Genomic DNA, 17,919 nt, shown 5'->3' with positions numbered 1-17,919 from the left:
ATTTCCATTCTATAGGAATCGCTTCTTTTGGATTTAGAAAGTAATCACCAAGTCTATGACATAGTCGAACAGCTTGGGCCTGCGTTGTTAATCCCTATAGAGTACTGCCGTCAGGCATTGCTGGCACAGCGAGAGAGGGAGCGAAATTTGAAGGTTATTGATATCTTCCCTTCCGAAGGCGAATGAAATTATGGAGCCCACATGCTGCCTTCACCACTGCAATAACACACTTTTCGTCACAAGCCATTGGTACCTCGAACACGCGAAAAGCCAGCATATCAAAAGCACATTCAACACTTTTTCGGCCTCTGGAGAGACGAAAGTTGAAAATTCTTTTTACATCATTTAACACTCTCTTCGGAAAAGGCTTAAGTAGGTAGGTAATAAAGAGAAGGCTTCATCACCTATACAATAGTAAGGAAAAGAATCTTGATAAGTATTTCCAGGGAGACTAGTAGGGTTTGGAACATTCAGGCTATCTGCTTTTCAACGTCAGTGAAAGTAAACAAACTATCTGCACCTGCCATAGCCATTGGTACAGCAGAAAAAAAAATTAATTCATATTTCTCGATTCTGTATTTTTGTTGCGGATGTTTTCCATCGATGGAGCCAATACAATTGTGCAGATTCCACAGTTCGAAGTAGCGCGGAGTGTAGATTGCAAAATTTTCCAATCTGCTTCACATGTGGAGCGTATGATTTCACCCACTGTAGATATGCCTCTGTAGAACTGCAATGCCAGGTAAACGAATCTGCTTCCCGTAGCTAGGTACCTGAAATCCTAAAAAAATGTAAATTGATTCTACTCACAAATAACTTTCAACTTCATTAGAAAAACTCACTTATTAACTATAAGTAAATAAATACGAATAAAATACATAAATAAATGATTTATTTATTTAGTCCCCCTAGTATTGAAAAATCTGCTAAGCTATCTTCATTGATTGATCTGATAATATTACTTTCGTTTAATTTCCAGAACAAAATTGCCGGGACAGGTGGAAAAATTTTCGTACCGCTTATGGGAGGTCGCTCAAGCCACCAAAATCTGGGTCTGGAGAAAAATCAAAAAACCCTACTACTTGCAACCCACCTTGATTTTCTCCGTCCTTACATGAAGGGAGCTTCAACATCTGGTAACGTACCACCAGAAGAAGAAACTAGCACACAAGGTGATGAAGGAACACTAGATACCACGGAGCGTTCATCTAGTGGCTTGACATAAAAAAAACAAAGCACAGACACCCTGCGAACAGGAAAAAGAAGACAGTGACTGCACAGCTTAAGCTGTGGTGACTGGCTCTTCTTTCGCTCATTACTTCCGGATTTTAAGAAACTTGTCGACAGACGTAAAAGAGGGCTGAAAATTAAATTTGCTACACTTCTCAACGAAGAACTGGATCTAGCTGAGACAGAAACCTCAAGCACTCCGTGCTCATAGGCTTCAGCATCAAGAAGTTATCCCACGTTTCCATCACGGGACTCACGGGACCTCCTGCTCTGCATGAACAGATATTTTGCTTGTATTGGGGTATCAATAAAAATTTGTTTCTGTATTTTCAAAAGGAATAAAACTACATACCTTCTCATTTAACAACCGTTTACTTAATTCAGGAAATTTATTTATATCTAGTAATATGAACTTACCTTAGTGTGATTAGTAGTCTCTCAGCCGGTGGAACAGCAAGTCTGAAGTTTGTATTTTGCTTCTCCAGTCCCCTTGACACTAATCTCGATAAAACATGGTAACAATTTGAGCTCGTAAATTTCTGTTCATCTTGAGAGATCACACGAGAAACTGCAGCCGAACTGTGTTTATATTGTGAACATTATATGGGATTACCCAATATTTTCTAGATTCCCGTTTCCTCTTTTGCAAGTACCGTTGCAAAAACAACGTCCTCCTCTTAGGAGCTCATGACAACTGATGAAAACAACTGCTCCCTTGCTTACCCTATATAGGCAATCATATCGCTTCAGTGTGCATTGGAGTGTTACGAGAATAAAAGTTACATCGGGCGATAAAAGATTTCTCATGTTGCATCGCCTATATCCCTCCAGGGAGAACCACACTCACAGTAAAGACATAGAGTTGTCATACCTATACCAATACAATACATGTATTTGAAACGGGTAACTATCCTTTTCTGTACAACTTATTGGCTTGGGGGAGGGCGGATAATGATAGGTTATGGAGAGTTTGTTTACATTTGAAGTGAGTTGGACCATAAAACTGTGGCGGTTGGTTTAGTTGATAATCCGAGGGATATTATATATTTATAAAATAAATCATTTCAGATGAAAATGTATTCTGTTCAAATAGTTCTTTATATCGGACCTCACAAACCGTACCGCTTGTTTATCAAATCTGAGAATAAATCACAAATTTATTCATCTGATTTTATAAAGCAAAGTTCATTACTTTTGAAATTAACAGTTATCATTGTTATGAACTAGTTCATTTGAAATAATTTAATTTTACCCCATTAAATCACGCGCTTCATTATAAAGCCACTGTTTTATGGTCCAAATTACTTCCCGTAAAAAAACAAAGTCATGCTGCCTTCAATGTAAGGATGCCAAAGGCCTCTCTTTCTATTGTCTTTTGTTACTCTGAGGAACGACACCTTAGTCTGTCCAGTTGCAAGTTTCGTTATCTAAACCCGAAACAAATGTGTTGATGACAATGAAGAATCAAAAATGTTTTTTTTTCAAATATTATTCGTCATAGATGCCGCATCTGTGATGAAACATATGAATTTAAATTCCTTGTCGTGACTGTCTGTCTGTCTAAAAGCGAAAAACTCATAACTACCGAACGGGTTTTCTTACGATTTCCTCCAATTCATGGAGTGATTCAAGAGGAAATTTTGTGTGCATATTTCAATGATGTTTTGTGTGAATTGGTTAATATATGGAGATGCTATTGGTAAGAAGTCGGGGAGATGGTACTACCTACTGATTAGGCATCGAGGTTCAGCAAAACAATGGCAATTAGTAATGGCAAAATTTAATCTATCGTGCTAGAAAATAAATTCAAGGTAAATAGGTACTAATCTATTTCAAAATTAAAGTTGATTGTTGTTGACGTGCTTCTTTTCTTTTTGGATGAATTTTATCGAAGATCATTATTGTTAATTACTGATTGAGATATGCGGTTTCGCTCAGGGAGTTGATATGAGATTGGACGGTAGTCGGATTAACAGAATAATCTCGAAGTTACATCCCCTAACATTGGGAAGGTTTACCCTTACAAAAAAGGGTTCGGATGGTTCACAGTGTTCCAGAATATTCCAGACCATTCGAGACTATTCTGTTATGTTCCACAAAAATAATCTGGTATGTTGCGGGACATTTCCGAATGTTATAGACTGTTATTTTCCTGAATTGTTTTGGAAAATCATAGAAGGCACAAGTCTACCCTTGTATTTTGGAATGCATGCCATTCGAATAAAAACTGGAAGCTTTTTCGTAGAAGGGTTGGAGAGCTACCATAATACGAGATACATATAATTCCCTTAATGTACTGGTATGTTCACAAACGTTTCGGATTATTCTCGAATATTTCACTACATTTCAGACTATTCCGGAATATTTTGGATGGTTGTGGGATGTTGGAGAATGCTATCGAACACTCGAACTTTCAGTAGGGCGAAACTTCCAGCCCTTATGTCTTCAAAAACACGTTCTTCGGGTATAAAAGTAATTCTTTTTCCGAATTATCATCCCTTGATTGTTCCACAATGATGTAGAATTTCGGGGGTTTTTCTGAATGTTCCATACTGTTTTCGAACATTCTACAACATTCCAGAATGTTTCGGAACCCTCTTCATGGACAAGCTGATATGAAACTATACAGAAGAAATGCAGGCATATATGTTCTACCCATGCGAAGAAGAAAAGGCTGGCTAGTCGAATATAAGTGAAAAAACTATACAGAGAAATACATCTTGTGAGGTATCATCCCGAAGATTTATTGTTTTTTAAAATAATTGTCAACATTAGCAATTTTTGATAGCAAACGGCAATAATCACCAAAAGTCGTTAAGTAGTTTGTGATGACCAACTGAAAGAGAAAGAAACTCCTTTTATATTGTAATATATGTATGTAATGATAATTATGTGAGGTTATCTTGAAAATAATTTACAGTCTGTGGTGAGAAAAAAGAACAGTCAATTTTCAAATGACCTGGATGATGAGGTATGGAAATGTTATCACTCGATTAATCACTATTCCTTAGTACCAGGTTTATATAGTTGTAAATACATGAAAATTGCGGAGATTGTGACCTTATATACGTATATAAAAAATTTATGAAAATTAATTCGTGTTAGGTAATATCTCCTTTATGAATTGTCAGTGTGTTCCTATTCCTAACAATAATCTCAACACAAAAATATGTCAATATTAATACGGAGTATGGAGTATGTACGGCCATAAATGAGGCCATAAAAAGCCCAAAATGAGAGAAGTTTTTGTATGAGATTTTATTTGTCCTGATGATGTCAATGTGATGCACTATTTGGAATGTTTGGTGTAGTAATGAATATTACTGGAGTTTTATCCAAGACCAAAACGTTATTTTTAACACCTCGGTACGTGTTTCAATCATCAAGTCACCATCTTCAAGAGGAAAATTAAATTAATCTTGGGATAAAACTCTAGTAATATCGATGAGGTCATGTTGGTAGTCAAAACACAGAATTGATGTTAGATTCAGTATATCAGTAACTTAGTTTATATTTTTAAATATGATATTTGCATGATTTCAACAAATTTAACCATGCATACTTTCAATCCATTCAAATGAATTAGTAAATAGTGACTTTCCTTATACTTATTGCAGATTGGATAAAAGAGTTGTGACTACAAGTATAAACTATTCAATTTCACGAGAACGTCAGAAGTAAAAGCAGAAATCCTAAACGAAGACAATACAATCTATTTCAATAAATCACAAACACTTTTTTATTAACGCGTAAATCTGATAAACCACGAATGGAAGAACCACAAATAAACTGATAGCTGTAGAAGAAGCTGAGTTGCATGGTCTGTATCTTGTACCCTTTCCAGATTTGCAAACGCATATTTCGGTCTTGTATCCTTCGGGTAATTCTTGCTCGTAGCAGAAATCGCCAGTTGCTACAGATCCAGAGCTATAATGTACTTTCGCACACATGTAAGTTATATTATTCACTGAAAAGAAACAAAACAATCAGTAGCAGTTAGAATTGCAAAATAAACCTTTACAGTTTGTGTGCACAGAGTTAATGTGCCTCGGGGATCAATTTTGACTCCTTTATTGTTCATGCTATTTGTACAACTCCAACAACTCAAGATTCAAAAATGAATAGTGAAATCATTGATGTCGTTTATGAAAGACTTGAGTAATTGCACATGAAGTGACAATAATAGCATTTTAGTAAAATTGGATGTAAAACCATCACTAAAACAGTAGGTATGGGGTAAAATAAAAAAAATATGTATATAATGTAAATATATGATGATAAGATGACTTGAGAGCAACACTTCAATAATATAGTTGTAAAACTTCACTTCACCTCACAGGAGGTGAAGTGAAGTTTTAGGTTCACATTGTCTATATTTCAGCATGTGTTGGTGTTCCAGTGGGCATATACTTTTTCCATTCTTTCGTTGAATTCAGGCTCCCAGTTAAATATGCATCAAAAGTGCATCTTTTGATCTCATCTTTCATATGTTGATCATTCATCATCAAAAGAATATCATCGATATAAATCGCTTGATTTTTTCTTCAGTAGATAGTAGATAAACATAAAATATTTTTTAATGAAAACTAATGACAACTCTTTGGTTATCTATTAATTTATCATTTGGCACCGATTTTGGTGAAGTAAGAAATCAAATAATATTTTCACAAAATCTTCATAAGAACTCTATCGTGCCCCGGGATAGAGGCAGTATGGGAAATCCAGTAAGGGGCAGTACGGGGTACACTATTGTATTTATCACAGAATAAGCAGATGTGGATTTCTTCTAAATCTGCGACAACTCCTGCACAGGTTGTATAGGCCCACTGTCCACATAGCTGGCAACGCTCCGAAGTGTGGTCAGACTCAACACAATAGATGCCTAAGACATACTCCTCGACATTTTTTCCATCAGAGGGAGAAGCGTTTTCAGATGAAGTTGTTAAATTACGTCATACTCTTCGAATTGGAGACCGGGAAACGCTATTTTCGTCTTGTATATAGATGGTCCAGGCTGAGGCTCTGAGATAGGAGTTTTCTGATGTGAATGTGTCGATATTGCAGGTAAAATAGATTCGAGTGGTACACCTCTTCAAGGGGGGCGATAGTGGTTGCTGAATTTCAGAAATTGAAGAAGTTGTAAACGGTATGTCTGTTGTTGATTGAGCTAAATAATCTGAATCTGTGAAGTTAAATGGCCATATCCCACATTATTCGAATGCATTAATTGCCGTGCACATTATTGCAGCTTGAATATAAGCATTTGCTAAAATTTTGCTTATTAGAAAAGTTGTTATTATTCGCCCTGGGTGCAACCTTAACCAGTTAGAACAAGCATGATAATAATATTTCATGAAGCTAACTTCCAAGGGTTGGCACCTGTGGGTGCAATGGGCGGAAAGCAAAGCATAACAACACCATTCTTACGTGCTTCAATAACTCCGGGTTAGTTATTGAGGCCCCATTAAATTTGACGAACCGTTGGAACCAGCTCTTGAAGGTTTTACTTGTCATCCAGCCTCGAGCGTTGCATTCTGCCGTCGTCCCTGGAGGAGCTCGATCCAATAACTTCTGCTCCATTCTCTGTCGAAGAAATATCATCATAGGAGGCATATATAAGTTCCAGCTGCATTGAAACATATCCCGACGGTAATCGTCTGTTCTCGTTCTACAGAAAAAAGGGAGCATACTTGCTTCTTTACTTTTCCACCAATGGTTTTGCTCTTTGTTATATATTCTATCTGGCGTTAAATTATATTCGTCATAAACTTTCCCAAGCAAAGAATAAAATTTTTTCACGGCCATTTTGTTAAGCCTTTAACAGATCTACGTCAGCAATCTCTATAACATGGTTAAAATTGTGAGTGAGCATTTTTTCCGCGAGCTGATAGACTAGTTTTCGTAAGACGACAGTTGTCAATTCCAATAACTGGTTCTCCATATCTCTTATATACCTAACAAGCTCCTCTTCTTCTTGTTTGGAAAATACGGGTTTGAAGTTACCTGGAGCAAATATATAAAACGGTATCCACTGAAGAATTTTTGGCCAAACATGTCCCAAAAAGATATTAAAATTGCAAGAAACTAGCTATGAATTTGGCCACAATGTTTTGCTCGACATTCCTGACTTCATTTTCTGGGGTATAACTATTTTGCAGGTCTGCAGGTCAGCAAATTGTTCTCAGTAGACACTGCTCTCGTAATCTTGTAGGAGGACAGAAATTCTTGCAGGTCGGGTCTGTCAGATATGAATCTCGACCAGGTTAATCATTTTCGACAGAAAAATTTTCCAACCCAAAGTTTCAGAATTCTTATAAAAATTGGAAATACGTTTTGCAGGTCGGCGAAAATTCTTGCATGTCAGGTCCTCCAGACATGAATCTCGACCAGGTTGATCATTTTCGACAAAAAAAATTCCAACCTCCACCCTTTGAGTATGGAAAAATTCCACATTCCTCATTAAACTGAAAATAAACCTTGCAGGTCGACAGGAATTTTTGCAGATCGGGTCTACCAGTTATGGATCTCGACTGGATTTTTCATTTTCGACAGAAAAAAATTCCAACCTCCACTTAATAATTTCACAATTCTTAAAGAATTGGAAATACATTTTGCAAGTCGGCGGATATTCTTGCAGGTCGGGTCCTCCAGACATGAATCTCGACCAGGTTGATCATTTTCGACAAAAAAAATTCCAACCTCCACCCTTTGAGTATGGAAAAATTCCACATTCCTCATTAAACTGAAAATAAACCTTGCAGGTCGACAGGAATTTTTGCAGATCGGGTCTACCAGTTATGGATCTCGACTGGATTTTTCATTTTCGACAGAAAAAAATTCCAACCTCCACTTAATAATTTCACAATTCTTAAAGAATTGGAAATACATTTTGCAAGTCGGCGGATATTCTTGCAGGTCGGGTCTCCCAGACATGAATCTCCACCAGATTGATTATGTTCGACAAAAAGAATTCCAACCTCCACCCTTTGAGTATGGAAAAATTCCACATTCCTCATTCAAACTGAAAATAAACCTTGCAGGTCAGCAGAAATTTTTGCAGGGCAGGTCTGCATCTCGACTGGATTTTTCATTTCCGATAGAAAAAAATTCCAACCCCCACTTTATAATTTCCCAATTCTTAAAAAACTTGGAAATACATTTTGCAAGTCGGCGAATATTCTTGCAGGTCGGGTCTCCCAGACATGAATCTCGACCAGATTGATCATTTTCGACAAAAAAAATTCCAACCCCCACCCTTTGAGTATGGAAAAATTCCACATTCCTCATTTAAACTGAAGATAAACCTTGCAGGTCAGCAGAAATTCTTGCAGGTCGGGTCCCCCAGACATGAATCTCGACCAGGTTGATCATGTTCGAAAAAAAAACCAATCCCCATCCTTTGAGTATGGAAAAAATTCATATTCCTCTTTATATTGAAAATAAACCTTGCAGGTCGGCAGAAATTCTTGCAGGTCGGTTCTGACAGACATGAATATCGACCAGGTTAATCATTTTCGAAGAAAAAAATTCCAACCCCCACCCTTTAAGTATGGAAAAATTCCACATTCCTCATTAAATTGAAAATAAACCTTGCAGGTCGGCAGGAATTTTTGCAGATCGGGTCTGCCAGTTATGGATCTCGACTGGATTTTTCCATACTCAAAGGGTGGGGGCTGGTCGAGATTCGTATCTGGGAGATCCGACCTGCAAGAATTTCCGCCGACCTACAAAATGTATTTCCAATTTTTTAAGCATTGTGAAACTTGTGGGTGGGGGTTGGATAATTTTTTCTCGAAAATGATCAACCTGGTCAAGATTCATGTCTGGGAGACTCGACCTGCAAGAATTTCTGCCGACCTGCAAGGTTTATTTTCAATTTAATGAGGAATGTGGAGTTTTTCCATACTCAAAGGGTGGGGGTTGGAATTTTTTTGTCGAAAATGATCAGTCTGGACGAGATTCATGTCTGGAAGACCCGACCTGCAAGAATTTCTGTCCTACAAGATGACGAGAGCAATGTCTACTGAGAACAATTTGCTGACCTGCAGACCTGCAAAATAGTCACCTATACACCATTATCTATGAAACATTCTTCGCCTCCACGAGAAAGGTTGTCATCTACCCTTTAGCGTGAAAGCAACCTCTAGTACAGGGTTAATTCGAACTAAGAAAAACATGAATCCAAATTTTTATGTAATTCGGTGTTGTTTGGCAGAATTATACAGTTTCATCGTATTTTATTTTTAATCATTTATGCATGCTAGAATAACAAATATATCAAGCCTCGGTAGCGCAGTAGGCAGCGCGTAAGTCTCATAATCTTAAGGTCGTGAGTTCGATCCTCACCCGGGGCAGCTTTTTTTATTTTTGTTGATACAAAAGTTTTTGCATTTACGTTATTGCTGATGGCATGCCTCGATTCAAGGAACTTAGAACTATGATAATTATTAATGACAATTTCTATATGAAGCAGAAAGATGATCCCAAATATGCCAATTTGTTCAAAATGAGACCCTTTATAAAAATTTTGACACAAAAGAATCAGAGGAATATAATTCAGTGGATAAAATTAAAAAGCAGTATAGCAAGAATAAGCCGCATAAATGGTGATTAACACTTTCGCCAGGGCTGGAATCAGTGAGATTGTGTATGACTTCAAAGTATATGTCGGAAAAAGGCACAATAAAATACCAACTCCGCTTGGGATAAGTGGGGATATAGTAGTCAAACTATGTGAAAACCTAACCAAACGGAAAAAATTCAAACTTTCACTTTCATTTCCATAAATAACCGAAAACATTCATTGCACAACCAACAGATCCCAGCAATTTTAAATGCTTCAAAATGCAGATACGCAGAGTTCTGTACGAAAAATTCATACCAAAAATATCTGAAGATCTGAAACACTCAAATCGAAGATTCTCCTATAAGAATATCTTCATTTTATCGCATCAAGAATATTTTTAATAGACGACAAAACCACGAGATAATTACAAAAACTGATTTTTGCGATATATAACCTTCTGCAACTTTTGTAGCTATGCAGTTGGCTTTGTGGATTTTTTAAGCACCCTGAATTCTCAATTCTGTCCAAAAAGAGGTTATACTCGTATTCATTACTGGAAACCCATATATGATGAACAACCCTCATAGATGAGAACTTAAAATTAATTGTCATTTTTCTCACATGAACGTGCAAAAAATCATGTAATGATCATGATCAGCGAGGCGTTCAACAAATATGTTCTGAAAAATCAGAAATCATCGTGTAAGAGTATCAATCTTTTAAAAGACGTAGCAGAAGCAGATAAAAAATTGATACTGAGGGTTCCACTGTGATATAAAAAGGCGAGGGATATTAGTCTAGTTCGGAAAATAGTTCAGTACAAGTGACTGGTCATTAGCCAACAGTATCTAGCAATAATCAATGTAATTGTAATGAGATGTTGGAATATAGTGTTCTATAGTTGTGTTTTGAATAATTGAATAGAGATAATGGATTTTGCCGAACATGATATTATTTATTAATACCTAGGATAGTCTCCCTGAAAAATGATAATGAAATTTAATTATTAAGGTTTCTGATTTCTTTCCCATCAGCTTGGTTTTACATCAACTTTGATTTGAGAGATTCGACAGGAACCTCTGTTTGAGAACAGGTTATATCATCATATATCATGATCTATAAGATTCACTTCACCCATACACTCTTATCACAATGGTGTGTGGAAAAAGCAAAGTATACAGATTTTCTACAGAGCTCAGTTCTGAAATTAATCCCATCTAATGAACCTTACCTCGATTATTGAAGTAATAGGTATACTTCACGCATCGCTGGTTTGTAGTTCTTCTGCATAAAATGCTAGTTTTGTGATTCTCCCAGAGATAATCCATATTAGGTTTCGAACCATCATCTATAGAAATAATAATCAGGTATAGATAAATTTCAACTTACGAAAGGTTATTATGATTTATCACCAACATATCATAAAGGTGTATTATTTTGTTAGATTGATATAGAAACTAATAAAAAAAGACTTACAAGAAATTACAATTGGTGGTGTACAAGGTATATCTTTGGCCCTTTTCTCTTCCAAGTAATCATCACATGTCCCATTATATCTGTGGGTGATATTGTCGTAATCTGGACCAAACCATGTGAACTCCAAACAATACTCCCAATCTTCTTTTAACTCAGGATAGTCACTTGTTACGTTGGTGCTGCTCATATTAGTTTGACCTACAAATCAACGAATTCGGTCTGAAGCCCTCGATTTCATAATCACTATTTATATCCCAACACAAATATTCTGCTATTGACTTTCATAGACAAAATGTCCACACCCAATAAAATAATGAATATTATTGTGTCTAGTCCAGTTTTGTGAGAAATGGATTTGAGGTAGCAAATATTCCTAAAGAAATAGTCAGTGTAGTATTTGAGGTAATATAGCTATAGCATTTGATACACCTTGAAAGGTCATTAAATTGTTTGGGGCATATGCTGGGGGGCATGTATATAGCAGTGACAGACATGTTTTGTTTTTTGATCATTAGATCCCCTTCCAGTACTCCTCCAATATTTTTTGATAGACAATCACGATCTAGAGTTTCTTTGACATATACTAACACTGGTGTGTTATTCAGATTGTTCTATATCCAGTTATATTCATCAAAGTGAGGTCATCTATTCTGTAGGTTTCGGACAATATAATAAGATCTGTTATTTGTTCGAACTGATTCAAAAATATCAGAAATTTATTAAAGCTTTTTGCTACACTATATATATTCAGGTGAATACACATTAATCTATCGAATTCTTTTAATTTCAGTTCAGTTGGATCTCGAAGGGTTCATTTTTGTAGTCTCTGCAGATATATGGGTCCATCTTGTATACAGTATTATTTATTCGAGATTTTACCTCAGTTTGAGAATATGTGAACATTGAATCTATAAATTTTATTGGTTCATTGATTGAATAATATGGGCTTGAAGTTTCAATTCAAAGATACTCAATATTGAAATTGCAACTCAGTATTTAGGAAGTTGGTTTAATCAACTCTGTTTGTTTTTGAGTGTTCGTGTTTCTTCAGCTTTGATATGCTGGTTTCTGTTGACATTATATCTTTATTTGGAGTTGGTGATCCGTGTCTGACACACTCATCAATTTTTTCGTTGCCTATGATACCTGAATGTCATGGCACCCAAAATAGAGTTAATTTGGTCCCGTTTGCCAATTTTCTCACTTCTTCAGGACATTTCCAGACTAATGTAGATGTCACTTTCGGTTCATCGATGCCCCAAGTGTAGCCTGCTGCGGTCTGTAGAAATATTGATACAATAATTTCATAGAGCCTCAAATCAATGTCCCTCTCACATTACTAGATTGCGAACACGTCAGCCTGGAAGATTGATGTGTACTGGTGAGTAACTGAATTGAAGATTCCTCTCCGCTCTGAGAATTCGGGTTCGTGATGTCCCACACTCGGTTTCTGGAGCTATTGAAATTTACTTCAGCTGCATCTCATTTTTCTCTTTTTAGCCTACTTATGTCCTTTTGAATTCCATTGGCCATCTATCACCCTCCCCCTACGAATGACGACCCTCAATCAATCGTCTGGCCTCCAAGCTCGAACCAAAGTTTCACCTAGCGGTTGATTAAATGAGTGGAACAAATCACTCATGCCAACCCAACCGGCTAGCGCCCCGCCAAAGGAATACGTTCCTATTCAATCAATGATAATGATGATCATTTCAATTGAAACATTCATTGTTGATTCAAAATTTACTTCACATTCATTTTTCTACAACTATAATTTCTTTCTTTTTCTCTATATTCCCGCCGTCTCTCTTTGTCTATTATGAACCAATTCATAAATTACTCGAACTAACTCAGAAAATATATCATATATGTATCTATCTATAGGGGACTCTGATTCTGAATGTACCAATCTAGAAAATGACAAGCTTACCAAAAACGCTTGTGGTTGACCAGACCACAACTATATAAAGATAGACAGGTTTCATTTTTTTTCCTTAGTACACAGCACTTATTTTTGATACTCAATCATTGTGAGCCAACACTTATCGAATCAATGAAATTAAAGAGGGAGACTATGTACTGAGAGTTCTAATAATCGAGTGAATGATTGACTTACCTATCTTATCAGATTTGGCAACTTACCTTTGTTATATCTCACTGATTATTTTATTATCTATCTAATCGTCGATATTTCAAAGAAACGTATGAAGATTCCAGTCCAAATTTATTATGGTGGAATATAGATAAATCGTGTTGCTTCGTATGTAGAATAATTTCGTTTGTTCAGTTTGACTGAAATTTCTCGGCTTTTATTTTGTTTTCGAAAACCAGAAATAACTAAGTCGAACAATTTTTTCATGCATAAAGACTTTATTTGAAAAGAATTATTTAATAGATCTCATTTTTATGGAGTCAAATATAAAATGTTGATAAATGTAATATCTCTGAAACAGTTTTCTGGTAAGAACAACATTACCTACACTTATAATGTTTTAGAAAGATTTATCTCTTCCATTATTGTAGATATATTTGCTACTGACGAAGGTTTTTACCAATATTATCAAGGCTTATTTTGACAATTCATTATTCAGAATTTTGAAACGAGGGTATCTTCAATAGAAAATTGTTTGTTAGTTTCTAATTTATTTGGCAGTGCCTTCATTTTCCACACAGCACTAGATATTCATGGAATATTCCCTGTATATCATAAAACGAACGTATATATTCCAAATATTCATAGAATATTCTTGGAATATATACATGCCTTTAGAATATTCATAGAATATGCTTGAATGAACATGGCAGGATTATTCCCGAAAGAATGTGCATAGAATGTCTATTAATGGATTATTCTCCCTTGAATATTCTAAGAATATTGTCGATCGAATATACCATATGGTATATTCTTGGAATATATCCCCACGGTATATTTTGGAATATTCTATACAATGGAATTTTGAATTATCTTATAATAACGTATTCAAATAATTCAATATTATTAAAAACAAAAATATTTGAAGATCTTAATCGAATGCATAACCTAATATATATAACCCTGATAGTGTTAACCAGTTTTTGAAGTCAACGCGAAGATTCTGGATGAATTGCTCCAACAGCAACTGTTGGAAACGACAAAAAAATGTGAATGGGCCAATAAATGAACCAATTACATCAATAAATTGGATAATGCTCATCCTATTTGTCTTTTTGTATTTGAAATTATTTAATTACAAAGCGAAAAAGAGAAATGGGTAAGTGAAGAATTGGAGTAAACGTTTCTCATTGTTCAATTGAAGTGTAGCGCGCGACAGTCGAATAAGCTCTGTGAAAGCGGCTGTCCCTTAATGCGTGGTACATTTGCGTTAAATCCGACATTTGATTCAACATGACGGTTGACGTGGCAGGTTCGCGTGTGTAATGCTTGGTGTGTTGGTGTTATTATCAAAGTATAATTCTGTCACGTTCAGTGTACCATTTATAATTTGGGGTTGTCCAATTTGCAGTACAGCGAATAGTTTGATTTTGGATCTTCAAACAGGAGAGTTGCATATATTCAGTCTTCAAGAAAAGTAAGTAAAATGCAATACTATCGATAGTAAAGTCATGGTGATTAACCTACTATACCTCATTTTAGGTTCGAGGAGAGTTGGTGTGTGGGATTTGTTGGTTTGACTAAGTACATGTTTGAACTAGAGTGATTTCAGTTGTGTATCTTCAATAGAGAAAAGTAAGTGAATGACACATTCTTTTGTATCATTTGTTTTCATAATTTTTATCACTCGTTTTCAAGATAGTATCAATTTGCCCCAAAGGAAACAGAGTGGTACCTGGTACAGGCAGGTGCGCCAAGGAACTGAAAACGTAATGAGTACTTTTCAACAAGACAATGCAAGTTGCTCTCCAAGTCATAAAATGTTGTAAATGTTCATGAGTAACCTATGCGAAAAATATCTATTTCATTTTTATTCCAGTTTTATTGTGCCACTTTCAAATAGTGATAAATGCACATTTTGTTCCAGGTATTACTATTGAAACACTGGCTGATGTATTGTTGGACAAATATAAGAAAAACTATTCTGGTGATCAAAGTTTGGATAACTTTAAGTAAGTGAAATTCATTGAAGAACCCATCATACTACTCATTTTAAATACTTCATTTGTGGGTTTATTTTTTTAAGTGTGAAACCTAACCTAACCTATTTGTTGATGTAATACACTTTTTCTTTTTCAATGAAATGATATATTTATTATTTTTTAATTAGTGCTAATGAATTCACAGAGTTGTTAAGTTAGTATACATTTGTTTGAGAGTAGGAACATCCTAATTTGAATACATTTCTAATATTTGTAATATTACAGTATTCAGAAATATTTTATTCAGTGAATAAATATTTTGAATCAGATTTTTTATTTTTAATATTGGTTGAAACGTCAAATATTTCAGTGTATATTGTGTTTTTAAAATATATTTGTATATGAATATTATGTGTTTTATTACTTGTGTGAATCTTACATCAAAATGCAATATATACATGCCTAATAGCGGTTACTCGTCACATTCTTGGAATATTCCAAATATTCCTAGAATATTCATAAAATATATTTAAAGAATATTCTATGGTGTTTCTCTATTGTATACTCCTACAATAAACTAAAAATATCCTGAATATTTTATGAATATTCCTCGGGTTCTATTCCTGAAATATTCTTAATAGAATATACCTTAGATATTCTAAGAATATTATAAGATATTCCAAGAATATTCCCAAGGAATATTCTTAAAATATATCAAAGGTTCGCCAGGAGCACTTCCAGGGAATATTCTCCAGAAGATATATATATATATATATATATATATATATCCATGGCATATTCATACCATAATACAATATCCTCAAATGTATATTCATGAAATATACCTGGAATATCTATTGCTATGTGGGTTATAAATATAAAAAACATTTTCTAAACACTAGATCTGCTATAAAAACAACATGAAATACAATTCTGAGAAACTATTAAGTGACCCACTTAATCGCTCCTCCCTGTATAACATAGGAAAATGCTATGACCTAATAATAACGTAATAATAAAAAATGGAGCCCGATTCGTATCATATGATAACTTTTCAACAATACCCTATAGGTGCCAATTCGAAAATATAAAACACATACGCATGCAATAACATATACAATATATATCAAAATTGTTTTCAAATACGCTCACCAAATTAATGTAGATGGAATCTCCTAAAGTCTTCAACAAAAGCTACTCTTTTCCCAAAAACTGTCCCAAACTCTCACCAGGAACTCGAAAATATTCTCTAAAACAACTAATTGAATCAGACCGTGAATAATAATCAAAACCCAATCACATCGCGAATTCTTTCAATAATTTCACGAACTATATGTAGGAAGTCCGACTGATCTACTTCTGAGTTCGTACGCTCCTGACTTCTACTACAATTCAGCTAGCCAAATAAACGCGACAAACTCCCAAATACCAATATCACTTCTCGAAACGGTGACTTGAAATATCTCAATATTTCAACTCACTCTAAGCTTCTTCAAGAATTTCCAAATTTTGTAGGAAATTCAACTGAATTAGACAATTCTCCGCGCACGTCTCCCTTTACCTCAATTCAACTGAACTGCGAATATTGATCAATCCCGGTGCCCTGAACTACCACGTATTTCAGTACCTCCAGAATTCACTCAGAACTTTGTAGGAAGTCCAACCGACCTACTTCTGAGTTCGTACGCTCCTGACTTTTTACCTCAAGTCAGCTAGCCAAATAAAACGCGACAATTCTCATTAGTGGAATCCCTCCCGACCCAGTGTCTTGAAACACTTAGCACCTCAGTCCCTATAATAGCTTTCTCAGCAACCCCCCAAAAGGGCCAACTGACCCGATTAAGAGCCCCCCCCCCCCCAAACGACCCTATATGGTCCGCGCACGACCGACTTAATTGTCCCAAACAATTTTCCACCTTAACTCTGTTAGGGGATGTAATGCAAACACTGTTGATACAGCTACCCCGTACGGGGTAGTTCTACCCCTCTTGAACTTAATTTCACCCTCTCGCCCCCTCAAGCAAATCTACCCCGCTCAGATATAAAGCAATAGAATGTGAAACAAAAATTGAAAAAATGAACAAATATTTTGAATTTGTATCTACCGCGTTACACGAGCCGAGTACCATTGGCAACGTTGGCGTAAACTGAGGTGCTCGCACAAAGTAGATGCATCAACTACAATTACAAACTTGAAGATATTCGCTCTGGTGTAGACGAGACATCAATATGTCGAGCAAACATAAATGTATAAATGTTCATATTATGTGCAATCTCAGTCTGTGATGTACATGTAGTTATATGTATAGTTGAAGTAACCATTATTGTGCACTATTAAAGTTGTCGACAGTCTTAAAGGTAAAAAAACCAACAAATAGAAATGTAACGGCAGCAAACTAATTTACGTGGACTGTAGACTTGGCGGTTCATATTGGATGATTTTTACTAAGAGTGTTGTGATTGGCCGAAGAGTCATAAAATCAAATTTGAAATCATCTTACGGTGAGGAACAGAAATTATTGAATGCGGCCTTTGGTTATCGCTGCCGTGTACAGTTCAGGAACTGACTTTTT

At 35.6% G+C, this 17,919-nt stretch overlaps 1 protein-coding gene, 2 long non-coding RNA genes and 1 other non-coding gene across 4 annotated transcripts in view; 3 read left to right on the top strand and 1 right to left on the bottom strand.

Annotated features, from left to right (window-relative positions):
* The window catches only part of LOC141480094 (uncharacterized), a 50,067-nt gene extending 48,511 nt beyond the window's left edge, over positions 1-1,556 (top strand). The window contains exon 3 of the long non-coding RNA XR_012464159.1: positions 980-1,556. This is a non-coding gene — a long non-coding RNA (uncharacterized lncRNA). The remainder of the gene's footprint in view (positions 1-979) is intronic.
* Positions 1,557-4,705: 3,149 nt separating this feature from the next.
* LOC111512610 (uncharacterized) lies at positions 4,706-13,381 on the bottom strand. Its single transcript, XM_023168754.2, has 4 exons — positions 13,203-13,381; positions 11,273-11,470; positions 11,028-11,144; positions 4,706-5,197 (listed from the first exon to the last, which is right to left on the bottom strand). Exons 1-4 carry the CDS (start codon positions 13,255-13,257, stop codon positions 4,956-4,958), a joined length of 612 nt encoding a protein of 203 aa, XP_023024522.2. The 5' UTR covers positions 13,258-13,381; the 3' UTR covers positions 4,706-4,955.
* TRNAM-CAU (transfer RNA methionine (anticodon CAU)) lies at positions 9,512-9,584 on the top strand. Its single transcript has one exon. It is a non-coding gene; the product is annotated as a tRNA-Met (tRNA).
* On the top strand, positions 13,376-15,706 carry LOC141480093 (uncharacterized). The gene is made up of 3 exons (XR_012464157.1): positions 13,376-14,841; positions 14,907-14,999; positions 15,292-15,706. It is a non-coding gene; the product is annotated as an uncharacterized lncRNA (long non-coding RNA).
* The last annotated feature ends 2,213 nt before the right edge of the window (positions 15,707-17,919 follow it).

This window comes from Leptinotarsa decemlineata, unplaced genomic scaffold, assembly GCF_025532065.1.
Source record: "Leptinotarsa decemlineata unplaced genomic scaffold, Ldec_3_MD MMD2_P_RNA_scaffold_6, whole genome shotgun sequence".
NCBI classification, from domain to species: domain Eukaryota; kingdom Metazoa; phylum Arthropoda; class Insecta; order Coleoptera; family Chrysomelidae; genus Leptinotarsa; species Leptinotarsa decemlineata.
The sequence above is the reverse complement of the archived record's forward strand: the minus strand, read 5'-3'. Positions and strand labels throughout refer to the sequence as shown.

Excerpts from the sequence above, each read along its gene's own strand:
- LOC111512610 (XM_023168754.2), bottom strand. The coding sequence starts at position 13,257 with ATGAAACCTGTCTATCTTTATATAGTTGTGGTCTGGTCAACCACAAGC. Across the intron at positions 11,145-11,272 it reads ACCACCAATTGTAATTTCTT|ATGATGGTTCGAAACCTAAT; the intron begins GTAAGTCTTTTT and ends TTATTTCTATAG. Across the intron at positions 5,198-11,027 it reads CTATTACTTCAATAATCGAG|TGAATAATATAACTTACATG; the intron begins GTAAGGTTCATT and ends GTTTCTTTTCAG.